Raw genomic sequence first — 19,862 nt, 5'->3', positions numbered from 1 at the left:
TTTACAATGTAATCCTTTTATTTTTATTTGGCATGTTTGTGTACTGTTTCTGCCCTGTGTGTGTAATAAGCAGAGTATTTGTGTGTTGTGGACCAGCCTATAGGCGCGCATTACTAACGCGCTCTTTAAAGTCCCCGTGAAATCAAAATTGAACCTATTTACTTTGTTAGGGCATATTACTAGTCTTGTGGTGAACAATTAATCCGTGCAAGTAAATATATATAAAAAAAATTTTTTACCTTGGTAATCTTTAATCAAAATCTGAAAAGTTACTTCCGGTCTGGAACGGTTTCTTTTTCTGATGACGTAGGTTTCACAGTTTGGGTGGGGAAACGCTTAACCACTCCCCTCAAACCGTTAGTTTGCTATGAGCGAGAGATGGAGAGGAGGAGCGCTAGAGTAAAACCCTGCCCTCTGTTCAATATTCCGTTTCACTTGGAAATACGTCACAGCACTGGAGAAAAATCGTTTGCAACTTCCGGTTCATGGGGACTTTAAATACTGTGCCATTGACTTTAGACCAGGTTTTTATTGGTCAATGGCGCGGTCTGTTTCTGTTGACTCAAAATAGCAACCCGCCAACAGTGCGCCTGAACACACCTCGTTTTAGATCAGCACGGCCATGGCCGCAAATGCATTTGCTGTTTAAACAACTTGGCACATGATGTGAAAATGATAACTGCGTCAGGCTGAAACTAGCAATAAAACTCTTGCCTTACGCTTGGCACTGCATTTCGCTGAAAGTATGATAGGGCCCTAAGGGTGTTTTCACACTAGGCTTGTATGCAGCATTTTGTTTCAGAACCTGTTTTTTTTTCCTTTATTTGGGTTCATTTGGGCATATATGAACACTGCAATTGCACACTCTGAGTCGGACAGAAACAATTGGCCTGATTGTAATGAACTCTGTGTGGTATCATTTTAATTGGAGCGATTCCAATTCTGCTTGTCTGATCCGATTCTTCTCAATTCCCAGTTTCAATTCCAAGTTGCAAAAGTTATTCAGTCAAGATCAGTGAGGGATTTTATATAACATTAATGACAGACAGTAGCAGGTTTATTAGGCGGCTGTCACTTTACAAATCCATGTACAAATTCAATATAGTCATAGACAAGCCATTTCTTTCTGTTTACGTTCACTTAAGACAAAACCGACTGTGTTTATGAGGATATTTTGACACAATTTTGTGTATATTGGTCTGTTCAAGCGCGAGAAAATGTGAAAGTCAACTCAATTCATTATTTACACTCTGTATGAGAGGAGACTTGATTTGGATGTGTGTGAATCAAAGAAAACTGCATAATTGCCAAATTGAGTTCTCTTTTTTTGTCTTCTTGTGCTTGAATAGTTTACAATCACATTAAAATATGCGCATAAAATATGAGCACACAGGAATCGATAAGCAGAATCGAAATTTTAAGTATCCAATTCCTGACCTGAAGTGTCTGATTCTGGAATTGGAATTGATTTTAGATTCCCAACCCTACTCTGGAGTGCTTTGGTTGTGGTGAGATAGCAATACCCAGTGGATGAACAAATGGAAAATGTGTCTGATTCTTTTGGACGGGACATTGCAAATCAAAGAGTGCCTGTTTACCTTAAATTGTCGTGTAATTGCAACAAAGTTGCGGGAATACTGTTCCGATGAAGGCTTGATTCCCATTCTCTTGTCAATCAATCTTGATGGTTGACACTATTAGCAGAATCCTGGACCCAAGGTGCGCTCTGGCCAATGAGAGAACAGTTTTATTCACATGTGACTTGCATAAACATAATGATACACTTGAAATGTTGCCTTGTGAAAGCACAGCAAAACGAATCAACGTTTGCTTGGTTTCGGAACCAAGCAAACGATCTAAAGGTCTGAAAATGCCCTTAGTGGCTATCCAAGTGTATTTAATGCTTTGAATTGGGCACTGGTAAAATCTCTAATAATTAAATATATTTACTTAAAATAAAAAATATATATATTCTGAATATATACTATACTTTTTTATTTAGTAATCCATCAAGAAAAATTTGCTTTTTGTTGAAAAAATGACATGTACTAGCAGGGCCCAATGGTGTGAAAACCAACGAACACTTGACCCTTTGGACCAAACTCTAAATCTTAGGCCTAAAAAAAATGGAAAGATGTCAAACTAGGACAGCATAGACATTTCGTGTTTGCATTTTACTATTCACGGCTCGATTCGTCAAGCAGAATTGATGCGTGTATTTTGCAATCACTTAGCATTATGTGATCAAAAAAACTGCCTGGCATTTTCCATCTGCAATTTGATGAGGGATTAGTTCTGAATATTTACATTGCTTATACTGTATATAATAATCCTTTAATTAGAAAATTATTATCTGCTCGTTATGTCCTCCACCATTCCGGAGGTTGTCTCTAAAGAGAAACATACAACCATCAGCCACTCTCTTGAGGCGTTGATGGAACGTCCCCGTGTAAATAGCAATTATGTCGATAGTTGAACCAAGCAATTGACCTTAAAAATGTTGTTATTTATGAACAAAAAGAACCTCACATAACCTTAACCATGTTCTGATCAAGTATGCTCTTTTGAGTTATTCTAAGCAGCTCAAGTATTCCAGTTTCATCGTCTTCAGAAGATAGATGTGCCACCAGTGGGAATATCACCACCATGTTTGAGGGTCTCACAAAGCATTAAGTAGGAAGGCAAAATTCTCGTATTCGGTGAGCGAATGAATCATTAATCCTCTTATATGCTTGACTAAGCACACTCAGTCTTCATAATGTTCCACAAGTTTTGAAATGCATAAAACTGGCAGTTAATATTCATTGCAGCTACAGGAGGAGAAATATTAAGTTCTGATATGACCCAAACCCTCACTTACAGTGAAAGTAGGGGTCTGTGGTTTTGACTGATGTCTGGTGCCTTTGCGAATGCTTTCCATGAGGACATTGGTTTGGACTTGTCTCTCCTTTTCCCTCTATGGTTAGAGAGTGGTCTTGGGCCATGCCATGCAGGACGGTCTGAGCGAATAATGGTGCTTTTTTTTAAAAGACATGTGGACAGAGTTGTCCAGCAGCCGTTCCAAAAGGATTATTTCATCATGGAACCTTGTTTTATTGTAATTAAGCAAGACGTGGTAGACTGAGGCGGTTGCTTAATCGAGCATTGTCTCCACTGGCGCTCCAGGCTGTCCCCTTTTCAATGGCAAATCACTGAAAGAATGCTCCGTCGCTTTCATCTGGAAATCGTCAACTTGCATTTACAGAAAAATAGCTGAATGTCAATATTTAGTGGCGCTCAGAAAGAATTAAATTGTGGTGAGTGAGGTCTTTACCTCCGAAATGTTGCTGTTTGTGATGCCATCATGTATTTTTTATCTCATATTACTTGTGGTTGTCATGTATTGGGCCTTTCCCTTGAGATAAAATCACTCCTAAAATATGAATTAAGCAGAATCTTAGTAAGACTGGTTATACATTTCCCAATTCACAAGCCCTCAATCAATTTTGGAATTGATTCAGTTTGATTATATTTTAAAATATACATTTTGCTTGTATGAAGAAACTTCTCTCACAGTCACTGCTATAACCTTCTAACTCTGTGGCCCAAACTATGCAGTTCAATTGATTTTATTGAACAGATATAATAATGAACACAACCAAACAAATAAGAGTTTAAAGTAAGCTTTCAATTGCCTTTTGAGTAAAACAGTTATCCTATATATTAAAATCACTGTAAGTAATGATAACTTGATTCCATAACTGCTAACTGCATAACTGATTCAGTAAGTTAATTTAATGAAAGATCCACCAGTCTGATTAAAACGGTCAATCTCTTGTGTCTTTTTGAATAATAATATATAACTCAAAAATAACTCATTTGTTTTTAATCGAACTGCACTGGTTGTGCAGTGTGTTTTTTACTCACTAAATGAACCGGTTCAAACGAGTCAGTTGTACATGAATTGGACTACTTTGGCCATGCTGTATGTTTTTATTCTCTAAAAAGAACCAGTTCATTTAAGAGTCATTTGTTCATGAATTGCATCACAGTGTTTTTATTATACATTTTAATTTTATATTATTAAATTATTAAATGTCTATTCTTAGATTCTTTGGGGGCAGTCGTGGCCTAAAGGTTTGGGAGTCGGACTGGTAACCCAAAGGTTGTGGGTATTTGGAAGAATGTTTTAATCAAACAGATTTCATTCCCCATTGACTACCATTGTATGTATTTTTTCCTACTATGGTAGTCAATGGGGAATGAAATCTGTTTGATTAAAACATTCTTCCAAATATCTTCCTTTGTGTTCAGCAGAACAAATAAACACATAGAGGTTTGAAACAACATGAGGGTGAGTAAATACTGACAGAATTTTCATTTTTGGGTGAACTAACCCTTTAAGCAAGGCACCTAAACCCCCAATCGCTCCCTGGGCGCCACAGGAAAAATGGCTACCCACTGCTCCGGGTGTGTGTGTGTCTACGCTTTGCAGTGTGTGTGTATGTGTGTTCACTTCTCACTAAGTAATGTGTGCGCACTAATTTGGATGGGTTAGGATGCAGTTGGTTATGAGTATATAACCAAAGAGTATGTTGGTTGTTAGTATGTACAGTAGTATGGAGTATGGGTTACCAGACTTGGCCTTCACATGTCACTTTTATTTATTTTTTTAATTTAAGTTTAAAAAAGAACCAGTTCTTAAGAGTTATTTGATTAATTGATGTGAAGATTATGATTAATTAGTTGTTGTTTTTTACCCAGCCTTAAAGCTAAATGTTGAATTTCTTTGTTCACAGACGAATATGAGCCCTTGCCCAAGCCATTCCCAGATCTCACTATTCAGATGAAACATAAGGAGCTTTCCTCTACAAATCAAACATATTAGCTAAAGTCTTCAGTCCCATTAGTAAAAAGCTGGAGGCTATTATTTTCTCTTTCTTTGATTTCCTTCAATCTCACTTGAACACGTTCATGGATTCTGTGCCTGGCATATTAAGCTAACCTCATATGACCCCTGAGGAATCTGATGTATTGAGTTGCATTTTTTCACACTCACTCTGTTCGGCTCATAATTCCTGAATAAAATTGTGAGTTCTCTGGGTTCTTGCATTCCTGACTTCTGTGGTTTGACCTTGATGGCCATCTTGAATGAGGAGCTGCATTCTTAACAGCCTCATACAGGATTACATTGAAATTAAGGTTCATCTGCTCCAAATTAGTAAAAAATGCCACAGTTGTGGAAATTGCTTCTTCAGTAGTTATGTAAAAATTGTAATCTTTACAGTTATTTTTGTGGCTGAACTTATTTCATATGCATTTGTTGGAGTTTCCCTTTCAGATGCAAAATTTATGGGAGGAGAGTATTTCAATTTACTAGTATTTGCGCCATTATGTAATGTTAAAAAAAGCATACCTTAAACAAGATGCTAATTTACACTGCTCTTGGTAGATTGCCTTGGTCTTTATGGAAATGTTCCAGCTACTTTCATTTGCATGTTGTCGGTAGATGACATGCTGAACTTTCCACTCCCATCTACGCTTTTTTGGAATTGCGTTCTAATGCTAATTTGCCCTGTTTAGTAAATCTGGCCACAATGTGATAAATACCACAAGAAATAAAAGCTTTCTCTTCCAGCTATCTCTTGTAAATGATGCAACCGTGACAAGCAACACGGGAACATGCCAAAACGTGTTGTCTGTTAAAACATTTAAAATTATGCTAGCAATGCCTACAAAACATTTAGTATTTACATTAGATTTAGATACAATTTCACAAAAAAAAGTTTTTTTCCAATAGTGTCAACAGTGTAGCAGGATATAAAGCACAGCTCACATAGAACTCACTTTCAACCCAAGCAGCTTTCTGTTGGTCAGTGTGGTGGATTCATGTGACTAACCTGAAAATTAGAACAAATGTAAAATTTGAGCTCTCACTTGAACCTTCTAATTGAACGTGTTCCGATTGGAATGACAGCCTTTAAATTTAAAATTTCGCCGAGCAATGACAAACGTGACCACACACCTAAAGGTGCAGTATGTAATATTGACAGATAACAGTTTAAATGGGTACTGCAGTCCGAATTCAAAATACTGGAGACATTTGTTTCCCGCACCCCATCCTCCTCTGACTTGACACTCATGCGGGTTGCCAGATTGAGGACACACAACTAAAAGGAGAGAGCGCAATTGACAATGGAATGCAATTTGACTTACACACTTGTAAGTTGATGAGTTGATTTATCCGCGTTTTAATATGTTCTAATGTGCTACAATTATTAGATGGAGGCTTAGGCTTTTTAGGTTGGTTAGAATCTGTAATCTCTGACCCATATCATTTGCTGGCTTCCATGGCTCTCAATTAGCTGTGTTTTCCACCAACTGGCAACCACTGATTTCAAAATACTATTGGGTAAATTACCAGTGGGTGGGATCAGAAAGACCAAAACAAAAACAGGTATTCCTAAGACAGGTAAAATAACTGTCTGTAGCATTTTTTTTCTCAGATAAACAAATATAAAACTTAGCATGTTTCCTAAATTTCTGCAAACATACTGTATTATGGTATCTGTATGCTTTAGTAGTCAAAAATTACATACAGCACCTTTAAGAAACATGGTAGCGAGGCCTAAAAACATGTGGTCTGATTTGTTTTCTTGTGGATCTTAGTAATATTAGTGCTCAGTCTCTCAGATCTGATTGGTCTGAAAAGGTTTATTAGGAATTTAACTGGTTTGATATGGTTTCTTGGGGTCTAATGAGGTCTGAAGTGGACTAATATGGTCTGTCTGGGAGGTAGGTCTTCATCCGACCTTCTTTCTGCTTTTCTCTTAAAATAAAACATTCAAACCTCAAACTTTTAAAACTATTTCATACTTTTAGGCCATGCTTTGTCAAGTCATCAAACTTTACCTTTTTTTTTTCTAGTTTCTAGTAATATTTTAACCACTTAATTTTGACTTTATAATATGAAATTCGCTATTTGTGCACACACACAATATAAATGTACAGTACATATGTAGCTGCCTTTAAATTTTGAAAGCAGGTCCCTTATCATATTTGGGGGTCCTTGGCATCAAAAAGCTGAAAGCAACTGGCTTGCTTGATCCGTCACCTGATACAGTGGGTACAGCAGTTTAGCTGGAAAGTTAGTACTTGGTGACCTTCTGTGATTTAAGCTCTGTCAGTGTGAACTCCCTTCAAGATTGAATACACAATGGACTTTGATGTACAGTAGTAGACATGTTAATGTTTTGTGCCCGTGATACTCATTACTGATTAACACACATTGGTCATTCTTTAGGTTGTAGACTCAATTGATTTGTGTTTTTAATGGAGTAAAGATGCAGTCTTTGTTGTTCCAGTTTTTTTTTTTTTTTTTTGAGTGACGAATAATTGAAATTTGTGTTCAGTTCCAGGAACTCGAGCTGGACAGGGAAACCTTGTTAGTAACCAATCGGAGTCTTGCAGAAGACAGCCTTTCGAATCGCCCTCATCTTCAAAACGGCAAGCTGCGATTGGCTGCAAAGTACGAGGAGCTGGCAAAGCTGACCACTGCCTGCAGGGAAAAGCAAAGCCGACTCGGTGAGTCAAAGTTTAGGGTTTTAACTTGTGTGAAAGTGATTCTGTGAAATTACTCCAAGCATCCCTCATTTTCCTCATGGTTCAATACAGATTGGATGTTTTGCTTCTCATGGGTGGGTGATAAATCTGTATCGATATTTATCAGAAAAAGACAATTGACAATATTGATACACTTGAACAGTTTCATCCACTACACACACTTAAGTATGCATGACGCTTGTTGTGTTTTCAGCATCGGCTGTCATACTATATGAGGACAGTCCACATGAACTTCATCAAGCATTTCGTCATTTTATCTGATAAAAGCTGTTATTAAATACACACTGAGACTCAAAGGTCTTCAGGACAAACCGGGCAAGTTAACTTGAGATAAAACAAACATGCAAAATCCTCTTCCTTCTACATTAACGGTATGAAATTAATATTACGATATCTAATCATATGCAAATATTGTGATCCTATTTTTGGCCATATTGCATAGACAGTAAAAGAAATGGACACAGCGACCCCATTGATTTCAACGGAAAAGTCTGAAGCCCGATTATTGCACTTCCTGTCTGATGTCTGAGCGACTGCGCAGGCTCAAACTGAGCTTGACGACGGTCTGACAGTTGAAAATCTTCTAGTAGCTGTGCCCAGATAAATCTGAATCACCTAATTCTTCAAAAACGTTGAAATATTTTGTCCCGTTGCTTTTATGGACTCTCTATTTATGGGCTTCTACCTTGGCTTTGTGCCTCCGTGTCCCCCCGATTGCCTCATAGACAGTAAAAGATTGCCTGCGAGCTTCTCCTCCTACCTATACGGTCTCTATTGTGTGACAGAAAGTCCTGTGGTTATGACGCAATCTTTAGCCTATTTTTACAAAAACGACATCTACGGGGCCGTAACGTAAGATACAAAGTAATGGAGAATTTTATACATTGTCTTTGTTTCTTTTCTGTACATTCACACTGCCGCCGATTTGAGCGCCAAAAGCCGCGTTTCCACTGCAATTACCAGGAACTATTTGTCCCAGGAACTTTTTTCACAGGAACATTTTTTCTCCCAGACCGCTTGGGGACCGATCGGAGATTCAAGCTTTGCTGCTTTTGTGTGCGATTGGTTTACTAACGAGGTAATGGCAGAAAAGAGACGAGCACCCAAAGCGTATTAAGAAAGCTCGTAATGCTAGATATAAAAGTAAACGTTTGTTATCAGCGTACATTGACCGTGAGATGGATGGGACGAATGCGCGCCATCGGGAATAGTGTGGTAAGAACCAATCAGCATGTTCAGCGCACAGCTCCCACCCCGAAAGTTCCTGAACTCTAAAAAACTACTACCTCACCAACAGGGACTTTCTGGGGGGGGATTTTTACCCGGAACTTCATTTAGACCCTGGTTCCTGCGGTGTAAACACACCGAGTGCCACCCCAAAGTCTCTAGTTCCTGGGGAAGGTTCCTGCGGTGGAAACACGGCTAATAAAGCTTTGGCCGCCCTGTCAACGACGCTTGTCAAAAAGTACGGGGAAGCTTGTTGACGCTTTGAATGCTCTGACGTTGCAGGGAGAATAGAAGTGTCACAACATGAAATGTAATAAACAGAAAAAAACAAGCAATACATTGAAGAAACCTTTTTTTAATGACAGCATTTTTATAACCGTTTTGGTCACATTTGGTCAGGAAAAAAATAGTTAACTATTATTATTATTATTATTATTATTATTATTGCGGTCAAATCGGTGTCACCGTGAGCAAATTAATTGCATTCCCGTTTTAAAATGAGCATTCATAAATATTTCAAATAAAAGTTGCGCTCATGCGGTCCCTAAAAGGAAGCAACGTCATAAATGATACGAAACCAGTAGGAAAAGCAGCAACGGCGATGAATAGCTTCTCTTCCATTTTCTCAGAGCTAATGTTTTGGTAGGAACGAAAGTTTACATTCATGTTTCTCCGGAATCAGCCAGCGTGAAGGGCGTCTATATTCCGATTGGTTGCTGGCGTTTTGCTGACGCCTCAAATGTAAAGTTATTCGCCCTAAAAGTGACGCCAAAATGAATGGGAGTCAATGGGATGCTAACAGCAGGTGAAGTTCTGCTACAATGGCGGCACCCGCGAGGCTTCAACTTCCGGCTGACGGATTACCCCCTTGCCATATTGCCCTGCTCTACCCATGTTATATAATAGTTCCGATCTTCTAATATGGTGAGCGTGGAGTGATTACAGAACTGCTCCTGTCACATACTCCGGCCCACCCTGCTTTTTTGTGCTGCCTCTCTGGTAAGGCTTTGTTTAAATTGTGAGCTCAACCCAAATGTGTCCAGACAGAACGCATTTCAGGGAAAAAGTATTCTGTGCTCCTCCCCAGATTAAAGCAATGTTAGGCACATTCATTTTAGCTTGTCGCTAATCTGATGACTGATACCTGATGATACACCAGCTGTTGACTAAGTAGTTTAAGAATAGCATCAGGACACTGCTGTCGTGTGCTTCTGGTGCTAATATTTCAATATCACCAGGCAACATTGTTCCATAATAACACACCCTGACATCCGGAGCTCCTCACTTATTCAAGGCGAGAATGGTTGACAATGGTTGACCTATGCTTGGATCCGTCCAGCTGCGATATCCCCAGCGCTGGAGCGGCTTTACCTTCCATCGCACCCTCGCCAGGGTGGAGTTTTAGGGTCAGGTCCCATAGGGGTGGTCTGGGGCAACAAGGTCCCCACCTGGCTTTCCCACCTCTTTTCAACACCAGCCAGGAATAACTGCCCTCATCTGGACCAGACGTACTTAAGGTGCTCTGGTTTCACTTCCCAAACAGTTCCTCGTGGGTTCACAGTGACTTGTTTTCCTTTTCTCTCAGCGTGGCCAGAATAAGAGAAATATTATTATGTTCTTCTTTCGTCTTCCTCTCTTGGCTGAACGCTCAGCATGATAGTTTCTCACGCCCCATCTTTTTTATTGGCCGGCTGACATCGCATGTCAATTATCTGCTTGTACAACAGAGCGCTTGTGGTTTAGAAATCATCGTTTATTATTGTTTTCTTTATTATTTTAGGCTTCAGAGTTCATAAGGATACTCGGTCGGGATTTGAGTGTTGACTGTTTTCGATGGTTAAATAGTCACGGTGTTCTGAATGTTTATTAAACTAAGGACAATTAATTTGAAGGGGATAACTTAGACTTTAGTTTTACTTTGGTTTGGGAAAACAAACAAAAACATGTTTATAGTAAGGCACTTACAATAGAAGACTTCACTGTAATTCCTGTGGGAGAAATTTGTTCCAGGTAAACTGTGCTTAATGAAAAGTTATGTAACATACCTTCCAGTTTTACTTAAGCAGATATCATGCAAAAGTGAAAGCTTGCTGGGTTTACAGGGCCATGAAATGAATTAAAAAATGTAAATAAAAATAGATAATTCATTGTACCAGTGAAAATTAATGCAGGGTTAGCAACTGGCCCAACTTGGTTATCAGGGGGAAAAATATGCTTCATCATCATTTGTTGAATGAGAGCTGCTATAATTAATAGAAGTTGTACGCAAGCATCTCATTAAAATGAAATTGTGCGTGGAACGTGATGTAAAACAGGCACATCTTTAATTTCAACTGGCAAATAGCTTTGAGCTTTGTGAATAAGATCTATAATGAGACTATTTTAAATAGGCTACAATTGAGCCATGGTTTTGCTCTTAAAGGGATACTCCACTTTTTTTTAGAAATAGGCTCATTTTACTACTCCAGAGTTAAACAGTTGAGTATTACCGTTCTCGAATGCATTCAAACGATTTTCTGATATTTAGAAGAATATCAGTAACCAGACAGTTTCTGGTCTCATTGACTTCCATAGTAGGAAAAAAATGGAAGTCAATGAGACCAGAAACTGTCTTCTTCTAAATATCAGAAAATCGGCTGAATGGATTCGAAAACGGTAAACTCAACTGTTTAACTCTGGGGGAGTTGTAAAATGAGCCTGGTTCCAAAAAAAAGTGGAGTATCCCTTTAAAGAAAAACAGTGAATGAGCTTGCAAACTTGTTGCAGCTCAATTTTAAGTGTATTTAGCATCTTGGAATGTAGGTTGTTTGTGAAATTCCACACAAATTGGCGAAAATGTTTAGTAAATTTGCTTTTCTGTGTGTTTAGGCCAAGTCTAACAACAGGTATCTGTTGTGATGTTTGCATGGGAAACTGCTTAAATGAAGTAGCCCAGCTGGGACCTCAGAGGAAGACTCTTGAAGTCTTTCTCTGGAATTGTTGCTCCGCCATCGCTCTTGGCCTGTTTGGTGTATTCACCCTCGCAACCTGCTGTGTGCATAAATGATTTAGGCATGCGGTGGCTTTACAGACTACGAGATTAGGTTTTTCCTTCTTTTTGCATTAATTCATGTTCGGTGAGGTTGTATATTTCCGTTGTAGCCCACAACATCAACCCACCCACTGTACTTTAGGGCCTACATTCCTGCCCTTTGACCAAAGAAGCTGATATGAATTATTTGTTGACTTTTTTGGCCCCCTTCTCACCATTGTGCAGCCTAACTAGTGATGCAGATCCCTTTGAAAGGGCTTTTGTTTGAGACCCCACCTCCAGTGCCTTTCAAAGAAAAGGCAGAGATTCATATGATAGTCAGAACGTCTCAACCGCCGTACCCACCCCTTCACCCGAGAGCCCGGGCAGCGTCTGGGAACCGAAGTCTTGAGAGAGATTGATGAAAAAAGTTGCCGGAGTGAAATGCCAGCAGGAAATTGAACTGTCGTGAGCGGGCAGAAAAGAGGAGGAGACGGTGGGGTTCCTTAGCTGTCCGACAGAGCAACAAAAGATCAGCGGAGATATCTGCTAGTCCGTTTACACGCTCTGACAGAGCTTGTACAGGAAATTCCCATCTCCATGGCCACACGGGCAGCGGTCCACTCGAGAAACGCTGTTTCACAGGACCTTTTTTTCTTCGCCCTTGCAGCTGCCGGCCAGTGACGGAAGGAGGGTGGAATGTTCACCTTCCTGTCACCATGAAGTGCACATGTACCAGTGCCTCCAGCTGCAGCCGGATGGGTGGGAGAGATTGTTCCCCCCCAACAGCAAACATCTGATTCTCATTTCGTCAGAGCCAAAAGCAAGAATGAAAAACCCTTGGATTGCTCCATCAGCTGAGACCAAAGTTGTGGCTCAGAGACTTGTGAGTTCTTGTGTAATACGCTGTGCCAGCGACAGACCTTAAGAGAAGAATTTGGCTCTGGAAGGTGCACAACTAGTTTCTTGATAGGAATTCAGGGTAACTTGATGATAAAAGTCCCGTCGCTAACATGTTGGGTGGTTTCAAGCTTTCCCATTTGCTTCTAACGCTTTCGGCATTGAAGCTTCTAATCCTTCTGTTCCCCCTCGCATTTGGTCAATGGCACATTCTTGACCTGTACATTTTCTGGAGGGTGACACGGCGCTGGTATATGACCCACTATCCATCCTGCTTGAAAAGCAAAGAGCACCATGAGTGCCCTTTTGTTGTTAACCTAGCGTAACGACACTGCTTCCCCGAGGCCCGAACTGATGACCTTTTACAAACACTACAACCGCATCATTGACCTCTCAACACATACACACAGAACTCTCACCAAACTGGTTGTCAACCACTCCACCTTTTACAAAAAAAAAACTCCCGAGGGGGGTTAGCCGTAATTGCGAGTGAGAAAGGGCATCTTTGTCTCAAAGTGCCTGTAAATCACAGGGCAAAGAGGCATGTCGGGGGAGCCGAAGAGGCCGGGGAACGTTGTAAGAATGCATAGTACTTTCTGATGGAGGAGTTGGTAATTAACAGGATGTGAAGTTGCTCTGGCCGTCTCTCTGTGTTTGAATGCAGGGGGCAGTTATCAAAGCTGGATTAGGTCTATTGAGCTACCACACACATGAGGCCTTAATCACTCAGTGGGGAAAGGGGCCTCTTTTGAAATCAATCTCCTGAGAATCCAACCCAAACTGGGAACTCCATGCCAAAAGCCCTTAGAAAAAAATAAACTTGATACATTATGTTGACATTACTCTTTCACATTGGCTTAAGCTCAGTGACATTGAATGGGAGGAAAACTAAATGCACTGCTGAATATTAGGGAAATAGCTAAATATTTGCATAACAGATATGACTTATAAGCATAAAATGTAATATGGGAATGTTCAATGGTAATACCTTGATATACTAGGTATTAGACAATATTAAAGTGTTAGTTCATCCAAAAATGAAAATTCTGTCAGTATTTACTCACCCTCATGTTGTTCCAACCCCGTAAGACCTTCTTTTGTCTTCGGAACATGAATTAAGATATGTTTGATTAAATCTGAGAGCTGGATCACTCCTGCATACTAGTCCATAGGCTTCTTGAGGGATTGAAACTTGCTGGCCTCGAAAAGTTATTAAAGACATCGTTAAAATAGTCCAAGTGACTACAGTGGCTCAATCTTAAGTTTATCAAATGACGAGAACACCTTTTGTGCGCAAAAACGACTTTATTTCAACTATTCATTTATTTCTCTCTTTGTCTCGAGTCAGGTTACTAGTTTAATAACATAAGCTTCTGTTATTGTACGTCACACGCATCACACACATGACCAGCGTCAGCCAATAGTGAGCCTTCGTGTGACGTAGCTCTACATTATCACACTACGTTAACTGACTAATGGCCCATAGAGAAGGAAGTGAATAGTTGAAATAAAGTCGTTATTTTTGTTTGTTTTTGCGCACAAAAAGTATTCTCGTCGCTTGATAAAGATATGATTGAGCCACTGTAGTCACTCAGACTATTTTAACGATGTCTTTATAGTATGGAGGAGTGATTCAGCTCTCAGATTTCATGAAAAACATCTTAATTCGTGTTCTGAAGATGAACGAAGGTGAACGAAGGAACAACATGAGGGTGAGTAATTACTGACAGAATTTTCATTTTCATGATCCATTTTTGTAATATTGTATCGAATACCTGTTGCTGCATCAGTTTTCGTGTGGTGATATAGTAAAAGCTATGATTTGAAACACGTTTACTATATGGATGACCTATACAGGGACAGATATTTAAATATGCTTTATGTCTGTCTTGTTTAGCAGAAGTACTGTACGATATTTAACGAACGTGTGTAATATAATAATGTATTAATAGACTGTGCGTCTGCTGCGTCACATACACTTCCGTTCAAAGGTTTGTGGTCAATAAATCTTTTTTAATGCTTCTCAAGGAATTCTCTTATGCTCACCAACTCTTTTCTATTTGAATGTATTTTTTAAAATAGAATTTATTCCTTTGATGGCAAAGACGCTGCTTAATATTTTTGTTAAAACTGACATTTTAATTTTCAGGATTCTTTGACGAATAACAGTTCAGAACAGCAATTACTTGTAGAGTTAGAGACGTTTATATAAAGTGAATAGCAAATACAATACAAATTATATTTATTGGAAATTTAATTTTGCAATGATCAAAAACAATGATCAAAAGTGACAGTAAATAATTTAATGTGTCCTTGCTGAAGAAAAGTATTCATTTTTAAAAAATTTAATTCTTATTCAACCCAAACTTTTGATCGCAGTCTATGTAATGATATATATATATATATATAATGTAAATGTATATATATATATATATATATATATACACTTTTAGAAGCTCCAATGATATGATACATGTTCAAAAAAACATAATGTGGTAGTACTTTTTTTGTTAGTGTCATTAGTGGTCATGCAAAATTGTGCAATTTTGTGCAAAAGACATTAGTGTTGTTGAGTCTGTGTGTTGTTGAGTGTGTAGGCATTTTTCTTTTTTGAAGAAAACATGTGTTGACCTATCTGTCAAGCATTTAATTACCCAGAAAGGTCTCCTCAGGCACCTGTATCCCTGTGTTTGGGCTTGCGTGGCGTCCTCACATTGTCTGTTTTGACCCGAGGAAAACCTGAACAAAAGGCCTCCACGAGTACATTCTTCAGAAGGGCGCTGGTGTACTTTCCCCTCTAATTCTACATCAGAAGTGACACTTGAACAGAATTTTGCTGAGCAGGAGCTTTCAAAGAGAAGTGTGAGAACTCCACCTAATGTTCCAAATCTCTATGACTTTCTCCCAAATCAGTGAATAATGACTTTGAATATAGTGCATTAGTCACATGGACTGCTTTTATGGCTCATTTTGATGCCTGTCATGCAGTTTTCCCCCCTTTTTTTTCTTTTGTGTTTTACAGCAAACTGATTGATACAGATTTGGTTGAACTAGCCTTTTTAGAGGATGTGATGTGCAGGTTTTCGCGTGCAAACCCAACGGGGCACATACGCCGTCTGAAGTCATTCCTTTCATTCTGATGACAGGAAAGCAGCCGGTGGTATTTATCTGTAAAGACCACAAAAGAACACCCACCGTTCTGTTATTTTGACAGGAAGTGAGGGAGTGTGTGCGCACACGCTTGCAGAGAAGAGAGCGTTTCAACTTTCCACGTGTATATGCTCACACATTTATCAAGCCTATTAAAATTAGCTGTGCCAAGAATTCCATTAAACGAAGCCAACGTGAACTAAACTGCGGGATTAATTTCAGATAATCAATTATTCCAAACAGTTGTCACTCTTGTACTTGTATACCGTTCATCATTGTGGCAGTACACCGTATTATGAGTTATAGAAAAGGAAAATATTCTTGAATGAATGAATGATGTGATGACACAGCAGCATTAGCTTGCACCACCAACAAAAAGTGTTGCGTTTCAAGGTTGCTTTACACTGACAGAAGTCCTTGTGTAAATAGCCCTTTCCTTCCGTGCATAGTAATGAGTTCAACCCATCAACGTGTGACTCGGGTTGACAGGGTGTGTAGCGTTGAAAAATTTACTGGTCCACTGAGTCTTGCATGCTAGGTCCATTTCACTGCTCAAGACTTGGAGAATCTGTTTTCTTATTTTTCATTTATCCTCAATTAATCATTCACAAGCTTGAGCTAATATCTTGTGCTTTGAGGCATGCTCATGCATATTTTACATAATAATTTGGAATCTCACCTAGTTAGATACAAATAATTAGGTTTCAATTCACTACAAAAGGCTTTGGCATGACAAAAAAAGATATATATTATTAAAGTCCCTATAAAGTCAAAATTAAGTATGTGTTCTGAGTTTGTTTCACACCACAGAAAAATTAGCCACCCAGCCCAATTTGAATGATTAAAAAAAGCCGGCAAGTACAAAAAAAATCTATCAAAATCTTGAAAAAATATCAGTATTCTCTACTCTCAAACGCTGGGGACGTGTCCGCTGGCTGTGCTGAAACCACGCCCACTCGCAGGAAAGCTGCCGACGGTGATATTAGGTGATACTGCTTTCGGGACGGGAGGATGAAGGCCGAGGCGGGAGGTAGTCGGTTCGGCCCCTTTCACCAGTAACAGCGGATTATCAGTTATCTCTGACGAAAGTTTATAAAATGATCACTACAGAGGCGGTGTTATGGCGCTTTTCCACTGCATGGTACGATACGATTCGGTTCCGAACGGCACGCTTTGGCGCTTTTCCACTGCATGGTACGGTACGGCTTGGTTTGGCTCGGCTCACTTATGGTGCGTTTCCACTGCATGGTACGGTCCGTTATGGCTTGCTTCGGCTCGCTTTAAATGTAGGGCTGGGTAATAAATATCGATTTCTCGATATTAATCGATTCTCATTTTACGAACCGATATCGATTCTTAAATCTCAAGAATCGATTAGTCATCCTGTTTCATTTGAATGAATGGGACATTGTATAGCGGCTGCACGCATCCAAAAAATCCCAATAATCTTTGTCCTTTGTTACTATTGAAATGAAACAAAGTCTCAATTTTCAAATTACGTCCATTTTCTTTAGAAATTCAAAAACATAAATAACGTTTTGGCGCTGTGGCGTGAGATCGCTCTGGCGCAGCTCAAGAGAAGCAGCAGCACAAGATCTCTCTTCCGGCTTAATAATAGCAGTTATAGTGCGAAATAAATATGAATGAGCATCTGAAAGTGTGTTAAAGATAGAGTACAACTTATCGAAATCCGTATCATGTCACATTGATTTGCTCTATCAACGTTTCAACTGTGGAAAGACGTATTGATATTGTTATTGTCAAATATATATATATATATATATATATATATATATATATAATGTTAAATATAAATACCAGATGAAAAGCTGAAGTACTAAAATGACTGAAACTAAAACTAAAATAAAAATAAATTAATGTTACATAGAAAAGCACATAAAATTACTTAAAGTTCAACTAAAATTAAAATCAACTGAAAATAACAATAAAAACTACTTCTAAGTATTATAATAGTAAAAATGACAAAAGCACATATCAAATGAACTGAAAATATAATAAAAGCTAATTCAAAATATTAAAAGATACTGTTATTTTAAATATACTGTTATTTTTTTAAATATTAAATTACATTACATTCCAGGTTATTAATTCCATTACTTTGGCAGTAATTCCACAGTAGGTGTTCTCTTCTATCTAACTGCACTCTTGGAAATGTCTTGTAAAATCTACAATATCATACTGTATTTCTATAGTGCAAATGCACTATGAAGGTACCCAGCATGCAGTGCGGCTTGAATAGATTATGCTGTTTTCATTTGTCACACTTCTGACTTGGCTAGATCAGAAATTTGAATATGAATACAAAAATATGTTATTGCTCCAGCACTTAAGGATTCCTTTGTGAAAAAGTGTGCTTAATTGTATTGAATTTGTTCTTCAAATTAACATTAAATTAAAGACTTTAAAGTAGTTAAAGTAGTTAAGTAGTTAAATCATTAAAGAAGTACACTTATTTTGACGTGTTGATGACTAACACATCAAAGCATATGTGCTTGATTATAAGACAGAAGTAATTATCAAATTACATATTCTACTTAAGTGGAAGTTCAACTCATTGCATTTTATATACATTCAACTATAGTATTTACATTTAATTGAAATTAACATGCAATTAAGTGACCAAAAACATGCTTTTCATCTAAGTATATTCTTAGAAATTATGTAATTTCCCCTTCCGGAGACACTCAATACAATGCATTTCTTTTAAAAATGCTAAAAGAATTCTAAACCTGACCTCAAAAGACCTTTTGTTTGGAACAAAACAATTGTGTTCAGTCAATGAAATCAATTAGCATTATGTATTCACGGAGAGGGTGGTGGGGCAGAACCTGTCTCTTTGTCTATTGATCTATGAAGGTCAGCTTAGATGAATGATGATTTTCTTTCTCTGATTGGCCATTTCATTCATGCATCTAATCGGTTGTATTTGCCTTTGTTTCTGTTTTTGGATCCATGTGACCACTTCAAGCTGAGGACAGTGATCTGACATGTTACAATAATAGCAATGGATTTTTAGCTTCATAACCATTAGTAGCCATTGGGACTGCTAAATCCAGAAGCCCCAGGTCACATCACTGACTCAAGTGGTCTTCTTGCCGTGGACCGGACGCCCCGCAGCACATCTACATGGTTTCTCCCCAGTATGTAGGTCACCCACAGCTGCTCCCCAAGTGTTTGTTTGGCTGTATGTCGCCTTCCATTACCGTTTCATCGCGTGGGTCTCCGGGGTCATGCACGTGGTGTGCCACTCCCCCCTCGCTCACGCTTACATGCCTCAGCAGTCACAGGGCCACAACGTACAGATACACATGAATGCATGTGACATAGTGGGCTGTTGATCATTCATGTTCTGCGAGCAGGACATATAAAAGGCTTTTTTGTGAGTTATTGGCAAGGCGTTTGCCTGACTGATCTGAGAGAGTGTTGGCATCAATACATTGTAGTGACGAGATGAATTAAGGATGAAGCTCATCATATAAGAGTCAGTGGGAGAAACTTAAATAGATTATATAGAATGGAATGGCAATGGTATAATAATGGTATGCTTCAGTAGATGAATGGTATTACCATGGCTATTTGGACGTGGTATTATGGTGTTGCCATGTTACCAGCACAAATTTATATGTAATAATTGTGTCATTCTAAACCATTGGCATGGTAATGCCATTCTTCTATTGAAGCATACCATTATTAATTAAGCAATTCATACTTTTTCAAATTAAATGATGTACTGTAATGTTTCACTTTATAAATGGTAGAGTTAATAACTTTTTACTGTAGTACTTTCAATTTTTTTTCCAAATTAGTTTATAACAGTTTTGGGATACCATGCTGGAGATTATGATAATCATTCAGTACCATTATAATTACCATATGATACATTGTACCATGGTGCCTCCACAGTAATTTTAACAAGAGCATTTGCGTCCTGGCTGTAATAGATGTTTGTTTG

At 38.6% G+C, this 19,862-nt stretch overlaps 1 protein-coding gene across 1 annotated transcript in view; it reads left to right on the top strand.

Moving 5' to 3' along the window:
• The window catches only part of vps37d (VPS37D subunit of ESCRT-I), a 50,993-nt gene that overhangs the window by 9,780 nt on the left and 21,351 nt on the right, over positions 1–19,862 (top strand). The window contains exon 2 of the mRNA XM_039662098.2: positions 7,392–7,563. Within this exon, the coding sequence (XP_039518032.1) occupies positions 7,392–7,563 (172 nt within the window). The remainder of the gene's footprint in view (positions 1–7,391; positions 7,564–19,862) is intronic.

Source organism: Pimephales promelas, chromosome 4 (genome assembly GCF_988280905.1).
Source record: "Pimephales promelas chromosome 4, fPimPro1.hap1.1, whole genome shotgun sequence".
Lineage (NCBI taxonomy): Eukaryota > Metazoa > Chordata > Actinopteri > Cypriniformes > Leuciscidae > Pimephales > Pimephales promelas.
This window is presented reverse-complemented; position numbering and strand designations above follow the sequence as displayed.